General features: G+C 41.5%; 1 protein-coding gene across 1 annotated transcript in view; it reads right to left on the bottom strand.

Annotated features, from left to right (window-relative positions):
* Nucleotides 1-934: 934 nt before the first annotated feature.
* Nucleotides 935-10720, bottom strand: part of proza (protein Z, vitamin K-dependent plasma glycoprotein a) — a 12466-nt gene continuing 2680 nt past the window's right edge. The window contains exons 3-10 of the mRNA XM_079457188.1: nucleotides 9479-9645; nucleotides 9368-9392; nucleotides 9163-9276; nucleotides 7137-7268; nucleotides 5578-5693; nucleotides 5384-5498; nucleotides 3909-4234; nucleotides 935-2184 (exon numbers count right to left, since the gene is read on the bottom strand). Of these exons, the coding sequence (XP_079313314.1) occupies nucleotides 1978-2184; nucleotides 3909-4234; nucleotides 5384-5498; nucleotides 5578-5693; nucleotides 7137-7268; nucleotides 9163-9276; nucleotides 9368-9392; nucleotides 9479-9645 (1202 nt within the window). The 3' untranslated portion in view covers nucleotides 935-1977. The remainder of the gene's footprint in view (nucleotides 2185-3908; nucleotides 4235-5383; nucleotides 5499-5577; nucleotides 5694-7136; nucleotides 7269-9162; nucleotides 9277-9367; nucleotides 9393-9478; nucleotides 9646-10720) is intronic.

Raw genomic sequence — 10720 nt, 5'->3', positions numbered from 1 at the left:
TGGTCCTGGCGGGCCTTCAGAGGCCTTTGAGGCCCTTGGGGACGCTGTTCTTTCTCATTTCTCGATAAAGACGGCTTTCCTAGTGGCCCTCACTTCCATCAAGAGGGTAGGGGACCTACAAGCATTCTCTGTGGCCACGGATTGCCTAGAGTTCGGGCCCGGTCAATCTCACATTTTCGGAACCAGGTGGTGAACCTGCAGGCGCTCCCCACTGGGGAGGAAGACCCAACCCCCTCCGTGTTGTGTCCAGTACACGCGCTGTGTCTCTACTTGGACCGCACGAAGAGCTTCAGGAGCTCTGAGCAGCTCTTTATCTGTTTTGGAGGTCAGCAGAAGGGGAAGGCTGTCTCCAAACAGAGGTTGGCACACTGGATTGTGGATGCCGCCGCCACGGCTTACCAGTCCCGTGCCCGCTCGCAGTAGGGGCACAGCCCACCAGGGGTGTGGCCTCCTCGTGGGCACTGGCTCAGGGCGCCTCTCTGGCAGACATATCTAGAGCTGCGGGTTGGGCTACGCCCAATACCTTCGCAAGGTTCTACAGCCTCCGCGTAGAACCAGTGTCAGCCCGAGTCTTACATGATACCACCAGGTTAAGGCGGGCAGCCGTTGGTGCGTACGCCTGCGAAAGTTTTAAGGAGTTTAATAAAAGGAAGAATTAGATTTGATTTTTTATTTTATAAAACCATGAAGAATATAGAGGAATTTGTAAATGTATGGAATTGTAAAGAAATGAATTTACATTTTGCTAAATGTCTGGAGTAAAGTGTACGTTTGTTAATTGTTCTTAAATTAGTTAATAAAGTGCGATAAAATCTCTCTCTCTCTCTCTTTCTACGTTTAGACCCCTGATACATCCAACTATGCAGATACAGTTTGTGTCTGTGATGCACCAATGGAGGAAAACAGCTCAAGCAAGTAAAAAACAGGAAATCTTACTTTAAGCATTCATTTATTACTTGCTCATAATACTTCTTACTCAATTATTATTCATCATTTAATTGACAACAACAGATCAAACAACGAATAACACAGAATAAATACTGAAAGTAATAAGTAGTATAACATACAGTTTGTTGTTGTGTGTGTGTGTGTTCACTTTTGCACTGACTACCACACTGAGACAATGTGTACGATAAATTGGAACCTCAAGATGAATAATCATTTAAAATTAGACAAAAATTGAATTAAAATACACTTTAAAAACAAGATATTTATTATTATTTGTCAATTTATATCATGAAGAAACCTTTGTCCAGTTAAAGGTCCAATCTATGAAATTTAGTGGCATCTAGTGGTGAGGTTGCGAATTGCAACAACGGCTCATTCAACCCCTCTCCTATGAAGCAGGAGTGTGACCTTTGAATGTTGTGGAATACAAAGGGAGTCAATAAAGGTTTATGTTCTTCGTGTGTAAAGCTTCACTGATGGAGATTTATTATTATTATTATTATTATTATTATGTATTACATAAGTGTAGATATGAGAGTAAATGTGTTATTTCTATTTATAACCATGGTCTGTTTGAGTACCGGATTCTGATTGGAAAATAACCATCATTTTCATCGGTTTGATCTAAAATTAAACTGTAAATATCAATAACAGCTTGAATAACTTGGAAAATGACCATTGTATAAGCGGTATAATCCACAGCTAGACGTGCGTTAAAGGATTTGAATGAACTTTGCTTTGTGGCGTGCATTAAAACCCTTTTACGCAGGCTGGCTGTGGATTATCCCTTTGGTATAATCTTTATGCAATTAAACATCAGTACGCTGCTACACGGACAGTAAAACATTACAATAGAAGGTTACTGAATGTGTATCCTGTTTCATTGACGTTCTGACAGCGTTTCATGGAATTTCTGACCAGAGAACCAGATCTGTTCTACTGTTCTTATTTATTTTCCATCTGACAAAGAAAGATGGGAAGTAGCGTGTTGTTTCGGTTTAGCAAGACGTGTTTAAAGACAGCAAAACATCACAGGCTCATGAAAGAGTTTAACCAGGGTAAAGAGCGAGACACTTTCTGTAAGATATAACCATCATTACAGTTGAATCCCGATGGTCGGCTCACTATAGCAGTGATGAAGAAAACCTCCCGATACAGAGTGAGCACAGGACTGCCCGATCCAAATATACAGTCTGCTTTAGCTTGAGGAAGACTACACGACATCTTATTGGTCACCTAAAGACAAAACAAAACCAGCTGCTTATTTATACAATAAATGACCACAAACAAGTAATGATAGTTTCAGTGGATTTCTTTTGATGTTTCCAATTGTAAAATCACTTCAATTGAATTTGAAACGAACTACAAGGATTTTTTAAAATAATAATTATATTGCTCTTGTGGCGATCCCAATGCTCCAAATCACAATTAAACATCTAAAATGATCTTTATTTGTCAACGTTTTCTGAGAGGTGCACATTTCTAAGTCGGATACAAACACGATGTGTGTCCATTAGGGGTGTCCCTGACTAAGTATTTACAAAGTCGAATCAGAATGATCATGTCTTGACTATAGTCAACTGATAGTCGAATCATACGTGTGTTTGGGGGGGCGACACCAGGTGGTTAAGAGTACAGCGCAAAGTGCAGTGCAACATTGATGCACAGCAAAACAATCACACATTAATTTACAGAATTGGTTTAGAACAAAATAGAACTTTAAAATAAATAAAAATAAGAAACGAAACGAAATAAGCCAGTATCAAGTCACGATGCGCTAAATAAATTGGACATTTTCCTTAAACATCAGGTACATATATGCTGACCAGATCTCGCCTCAAAACTATTTTACAAACGGGAATACATTACCAATGAACTACCAATACAGTTACTTTTACCACATGTAAAGGAGGAATGCAATAAAGCATCTTATCATCTAAACAATCAAAAAGCCCCTTTCATCTTTTTTCCTGCGCACTGTTTCTCGGTCCTCCTGACACGCACGCTTGCTTTTAGTTCAGGCCGTGCCTGTCATATGCATTGATTTAGATTTTTTTTAATGATGCAGCGCAAAGTTCAGTCTAAAAAACAAACTATGTGCATTTACAGACAAAGTGTTAGTTCATATTTAAATGCTCAAACATACAGACAAATGTTTGGAGTTATCTGCAGGTGCTTGCGGAACGAGCTGTTTCTCGTTACCGGTCTCCCAGCAAAGAAGACGCGGAGAGACGCACTGGGTCATAAACAGACCTCACGCTCACATGCGCCAGGGGTTTTGGTACCAACCCTAAAAATGTCCCATTTCTTTAAATCATAAATTATATTTTGGGGGCGCAGTGCATGCCCGTCTGCTACGCCACTGCCCATATAACCAAAATGGCATGATCCCCATCGCATAACACCTCTGCGAAGATTCGACTGTGTTGGTAGTTGAATCAGGCTCCTCCTATCGAAGCATCAAATCTTCGAACGTTCGGGGTCTCCCCTAGTGTCCATTGGAAGCAAAGCGCTTGTACGTCTGACATTTGGTTTCAGTTTATAAACATGCAAGATTGAGAAAATAAAGTGCGGGATTGATGTTAAAAGAGTTATTAAGAGCTTTCATAAAAAAGAAAGGTCAAATAGAAGATACGATCAAAACAAAAGTAATCCGCATCTCTCCTGACAACATATTAACGTATTATGAAGCGAATGGATTTGTCTCTAAAATAAATATTAAATATCATCTGTAAAGTTCAGACAAATATCAATCGCACCAAAGTGCCGAATAATAAAGATCGGGGGTTTTAGGAAGAGCGGTTGGACCCTGAAGCAGTGGTGCGAGACGTCAGACTTAATCCAATCGCTTCCGTGAAATGTCATATATAGAATATATTACAACAGGTATAATTAAGTAATTCATGGCACTACACACTTTTAAAACGGACATGTGTTTGTGTGATTTATCCTCTACTGACCTGAGCGGAGTGACGTTGTGAACATGTCGACAGCTTCTCATAGGACAGATGATTTAATAAGAGATTCCCCTGAAACTCGGCTCCACCTTCATCTTCTTTCCATCCTGTGACGGCACCCATATACTTTCCTGACATGAGGACGCTGTCAGCGAAGTCTCTCTCAGGAAGACATGCTGGCGACACGTTCTTCTTAAAGACCATCTTTTGCTGCAGCTCCAGTACGGCCAGATCATTCTGAGAGTCGCTGTCAGTGTAGAGCGGATGAACGTGCACCTGTTTAACCCCGAGCACCTGCTCGTCTGCTTCATACGACGTCATGGTCTTACCTGTGGAATTTCACATGGTGATGGTTACACGAAGCACTCAAATTGAAGGGGGGCTGGGGGATCCGGGATCCCAATTAGGCATTAGGGCCCCCCATAAGAAGTAAAAAATAGACTTGGGGTGTCCCTCAGATATTTTTATTTGAGTACAAATTATAATGATATTGACAGTGTGATTAAATTCATGCAATGGATTTGGTAAATTTCGTGAATCAATTATTTACAATAATTTATATTAAGTTTGTTTATGGGCTAGTTGTCATGTTACTTTAAATTTGAAACGCCCCGCCCCACGTCTAAAGACCGCTAAGCACAGGACATCGTTGACATGACTGATCCAGTGAAGCTGACTTCAGCTAAAAAATAAACCTCCACTCGCAGTCGGGAAGAGAAAGCTTCTACTTTTTCTGTTCTATATATAATCCATTTAGAATTGGATAAAACTTGTTTTCCATCCTGCTAAAACCAACTGCCACATACACACTGCAAAGCTTCTGGAATAATATCGGCATATAAATGCGGAATTCACTCTTGAAATACCTTTGATTGACATATTGATAGTCATAGTTAGTTCCTGAATAAAGCAGACTTTTGGACTGACAGACTCACTCATAACGGTCCCGTGCCGTTACCTACTGGACGTAACAATGTAAACTGTACTAAAATCCTTAAATAAGTCCCACAACACTAACACACAGCCGGTCTTCTTGTCACAATTTATATTTTTAATATCTAATACACTGGTTTCTAAACAAGTCTTTTGGAATAACAAACATTATTATTCAAAGTGTCAATCATCCAGTTGTTTTTAGGGAAAATAGTAAATACTAAATCGGAATATATTGCGTGAATTATTTTGTTGGATATAAACAACCGTTCAAAGGTCATTCATGTTCACCAAGCCAGTATTGATTTGATCCAAAATAGAGTCAAAGAAACCTGTTCTTTTATATAAGTCTGTTTTGAATAAATAGAATATAGTTATGCATATTATGATCAAATTGTGTATTGTGTATAAATTGTATATTTTCAAGACGAACCCCCACCAAATAAAAAGTGACCCCCCCATAAGACTTGATTCAATTCGAGCACTGGTTACACGCCATCATCACGGCTCATGCATTCCTTTCTTTAGAGAACACACTCACTCACCCACTGCCACTTGAAAGTCAGGGTGTTTCCTGGCACACTGCGCTGTGGTGAGAATCATGTTGTCTTGAAGAATCACACCGCTGCAGAAGCCTTTCGAGTCATGACGCAGCATCGCCTGTCACAAAGAATGATGATGCAGTGAAGATGAAAGATGTTAATGGCGATGGTGAAACCCTTCAGGTTTTGATATTTACCTGCCAGGGACACTCGGATGAGCCACAGGCCAGTCCTGCATATTCCGACAGTATGTTTGCTGACTGACGTCTGTCCCACTGGCTTAAACTGTTCACTTTACCACACGGGAACACCACTGAAGACAGCAGAACACATTTCAGGCTCCACAATCCTGTCTGTTTCCTAGTTTTTGGATATAAACAGGATTATCACGGTTCTCACTCAAAATCAATCTCATCTTCTGAATCTCATTGCTTCTAGTGGTTACAAGACACACACCATTCTGAGTGACAACTGTGATAATCCTGTTCACATCCAAACGTGACTAAATTAGTCAATTATTTTTGCTCACAAATGTCATGAGCCATGTATATTACCCTGGAGCTGTGTGGATCACGTTCATGACGGACATATGCACATTTTGGAGTGGGTCACTGGATCTCTACTCACGTGCATTACATATTTTTTCAACTTCAGGCGTTCAGAGCGCTCCGGAAAAACCGTGAGGCGCAGCAGGCGGCAAAACCCGTGGCAGCTGGCGTGCATAAACAGCACGCAAAACCATCTCTGCCAACAGAAAACAATTCCAAAAGGCGGCTCTTACTGAATCCGGCCTTAGTCAAGTTTGTTTCAGAGAGGTAAATTATAGCAGGTTTTCTTTGAAAAATCTAGAGTTTCTTTTCATGTCTTCCCCCTTTTTAAAGCGCAAGTTGTGTGCCTTACTCATTTTTTCATTTAATACATTCAGTGACTTAAATGTCATTTGTCAAGGCTGCGATAATTCATAGAGAGGTACATTTATTTCAGGAGAGGATTTTAGGACCCGTGTAGATTTGGTCATTTCCGCATACATTTGCTTTAAAACTGTTTCTCTTTACAGTGAATTAGATGTCTCTCATTTCTTCTTACATCAATAACATCAGCCACCGTGACTGTGCTCTTAAATCTTTCTCATACAGTTTCTCACAGATTTCTATGGAGGATGAGAAACGACTAAGAATTATTAAAATATTACAATAAATGAATAAATACACATGAACGCAGAAATAAAGGGTAAATGTAGAAGTGCAGACAGCCCCACTCAAACCGGCTCAAAGCGTCAGTCTGCCTCTGACATTATTCTTCAATGGAGCCCCTCTAGGGAGTGAGGAAATAACTATATTTACACTATACGATACACATAGAATATTCATTCCTTTCAGCCTTTTTTTATTTATTTATTGGCACCTTTATTAATTCATTCATGCTTAGGTCCACAGTTTTCTATATAACACAGGGATGTATAGAGCACATCAGTAAATCCACTGTAAGCAGAGCAGTAAGGAATGTGTGCCTCGCTCTCAAACGCTTTGCTTTGGTGCCGTTGCCATAGTGAAAAGTCATATCTGAGCTCCATTGATGATGAATTGTCATAGTTGTGGCGCAAGTGCTTATCTCAGTTGATAGAACTAACTCAAATCAGCCGTTCTGAAACCAAAAACTCAGTTTCACATCTGGGTGTAAATCAGCTCAGAGTTCACATTTGAACTCAGTGTTGGTTAAACCTCCTTATTGAACGGGTCACTGGTGTGATACTGACCTGCTGGTACACACTGCTGTTTCTGTTGTAGTTTCCAGCCGTGAGCACACAGACACTCGTATGACTGATAACCCGGCTTACAGAACTGGTTACAGCCTTTACTCTTATCATCGGCAGGACACACGGTTTGATCTGTCGCAATAAAAATCAATACACATCTCAACATGCCACGAATGCACAAACAATCCGGCATAAATCTGGTTTAAAGCGGAGGTACCATGCTATGTCATGCATTCTGACTTCTTTACACTGTTAAACGTGGTGGCTTCTCATGCTAAACATGGCCAACTTGTTAAAAGCGAGTTCAACGTATGACGTAGTATTTCTGTGCTCGATACACTCCCCCGAGGGATCGTACAGTTTACGGAAAGTATTATTCAAAAATGGATTCTTTAAATAAGGTTTCTTGGTCCCTTATTGGAAAATTCAACCAAAAAAGCCCGGCCACACATCATCCAGCGAGGGACGAGAACGCCCATCAATGCCGCTTCACTAGGCTGACTGAAGTTCAGCTGTGTTTGTTTGTTCATTGCATTTGTGTGATGAATGTTATAAAAACGGTGGATATAACGCTGGATTTGGAGTAGGGCTGGGCGATATGGCTGAAAACTGTATCACGATATCAGTGTTTCATATCGGTCGATATCGATAATTATTGATATTTTTATGACCCATTTAAAATAAGCACCAGGAGAAAAATATTGTACATTTAAACATTTTTATTTTAAACTTAAACTTCCTCTGATCATAATCCCCTCAGTTATTGAGACAGAAATGTCAACACAATCATGCAAAACTCAAATAATTAAAATGTAAACATAAGTCTAAAGTCACAATGAACACTTAACAATTATCTCTTAACATTTAAGGTGCAAAATGAAAATAAAATGTAAGAAATGCTTAATAAAGTGTAATACAATAGTGCAAAGTGTTAAATATAAATAAAGAAAAACCTGAGAATTTAGTGCAAACTTAGTGCTAGGAAGTTCACTAGCTGTTCACCTTCTGGTGAATAAAGTTTTTTAAAATATGTACAATGTTTTGTAAACAAAGAAAACTGAGGTAGACTGATGTACATCTGTAACATAAATAACAAACCTGATACAGTACAGTAACATTGTTAGAAACCTGCAGAAATATGAAAAAGTAACAAACGAGTCTTCAAGTTATTCTTCCTCTAATAATACTTGAAGTTGAACTATTAAAGTATGTTTTCAGTCCAGGTTTGTGGTATTACCAGTCTTGGCGGGGACAACGGTCTTGCATACTTTGCAGACGACATTGGTCTGACTACGGTCAGACTTGTAATATCCAAAAAAACTCCCATACTGGCGAGCTGACTTTTCCTCTTTTATTTACAATTTCCTCGCTCGCCGCGGCACTCATTTTCTGCTTATCAGTCGCCGGTTTCTGAGAGGAATCCAGCAGACCAGCACGAGACAACGAAACAGCGCAACCAAACTTGATACTGTTACACGATTGGCTGTTAGCTTGTCACTCCCCACGTTGCTAGGCTACCAGAGAGCGAGTGCCTTTGTTCATGCAACCAAACTTGCTTTGAAACCTCTGGTTTCTTCATGGGTTTCTTCCGACGAAGAAAAAAAAAAAAAAAAAAAAAACTATCGAACTTTTATCGAGCGCATTTTTTATTGATATTGATTACATGTCTATCGCGATACATATCGTTATCGTTTTATCGCCCAGCCCTAATTTGGAGATGTGCTAAAAGATGCCGGACATGAATCGCACACGGTAAGTCAAATGTTTGTGTTACGTGCATAATGTAAACAACACACACTTACAGTGAATCAATGCGATGATGTGTTGTGTGCTATAGTTCGCCCCAAACCCCCCTGCAGGCCTCCAGGCACTCGTCTTTTTACGGAAATAATCGTACAGCTGTATCTGTCTTATATTAATCTCTTGAGTACCAATAGGTAAAGTGTACACATGCCACATGCACGATAACAAGTATGAAACATACAAGAACAAGTGTATAATCATCTTGTGTTTTGTGTGGAACTACCTGTCTCGCAGTGTGTCCCCGTGAAGCCTGATTTACAGATACAGTCGTAACCTCCCACACTATCTGAGCACAAGGCTCCATTTTTGCATGGCTGGTCAGCACACTGGTCACCATCTATATCCGTGTAAAAACATGTCATTTGATCGTTTCTCTCACTTCCTGTACATTATATTTGCATTTCATGTTTGTAGCAGCATGTACTTACCGATGTAGACAGACCAGAAGATGTCCTTGAAACAGAAACAGAGACGTCATCACAATATAAACACCACAGTGTGTATGCATGCATGCGTGTGCACGTGGACAGGTGACTTACAGTGCGATAGTTATCCTGAAAGACTTCTCGGGCTTCTTCATAATCACACACCTCCTCTAAACACTCTCTCTCCAGGTTAGCAGGTAATGTTGTCTCTTCATCACCTGTGTTTGCTCTTCTGTGACGCTCAGAAATGACGCTGCTCGCATCACGCTTCTCCAAGAACACTGAAGAACACACAACACAAAACATAACTTTTCCTATCTAGCTCCTTGGAACAGACTTTGCTACTCTGAAGGTTTAGGCAAACCATATAAGGTTATGCAAGTCAAAACACAGGTCAAATATCAGATAGACTATAAATGAATATATACAGTTTTAATAAAGTAAAACGTCTCGGTTACGTATGTAACCTCTGTTCCCTGATGGAGGGAACGAGACGTTGTGTCGAACCGACAGATGGGGTTCCTATTGAAAACGCCATAGCACTAGCCGTGTCACAATCTATCGCGAAGCGACGTTGACCGGCCTAGGTGAGTCAGACGTAAGCGTGTCATGAGATTGTAACCTTCCAGTAGGTAGGCAGGGGTCCCAGAGCTTTAGAAAAGATGAATAGCCCCTGCCCTCGGCCACCTCAGACGGCTCCATTTGCGAGAGCTGTCCGGTACCGGATTTCGACACCAGTGATGCCGGTGCACTGCAGCCCGATGCTCGCGGCGGCCCGAGAGAGCATGGCTGACATCTCAACGTTTGCCTTTTCCTGAGCTCTATCTCCCGGAGGATACGGCTCGAAGGAATCGTCAGGGTTGGATCCCAGTAGGTCGCCCTCCGATGCTGCGAGGGACATCTCATCGTCGTCACGCATCGTGTCCGATTGCGTGACGGAGGAGTAAGACAGTGTGGTACCGCCTTCCTGGGAACGGCCAGACGAGCGAGACGGGGCGTGAACGGTCCGCGAGCCATCGGCTGACGGATTGACGCTCACAGAAATCCCCATGCCACCCAAGCTGTTCACCGCCGCTGACGGCACGGCCGTGGCCACTGCGGTCGCAAAGCGGGAAGCAGACAAGGTGGTAGCTGGCTGACCGCAACGTCTCTATAGTCATCCGCCCACAGTGCGGGCAGGATGACTCCACGAAAGCTGCCTCAGCGTGTTGGATGCCCAAACACCTGACGCAGATATCGTGTCCGTCCCCCTCCTCGATGAGGGAGCCGCAACCACGAGAGCAGCGGGACATGCCACGCTGAAGAAATTTGCTCTTTTAGAAATTATCTCTTTCTCGAACACCACTGGAACTGCTG

The sequence above is a fragment of the Barbatula barbatula genome (genome assembly GCF_947034865.1).
Source record: "Barbatula barbatula genome assembly, chromosome: 5".
Lineage (NCBI taxonomy): Eukaryota > Metazoa > Chordata > Actinopteri > Cypriniformes > Nemacheilidae > Barbatula > Barbatula barbatula.
Note: the sequence above shows the minus strand (reverse complement) of the source record. Positions and strands in the feature narration are given on the sequence as shown.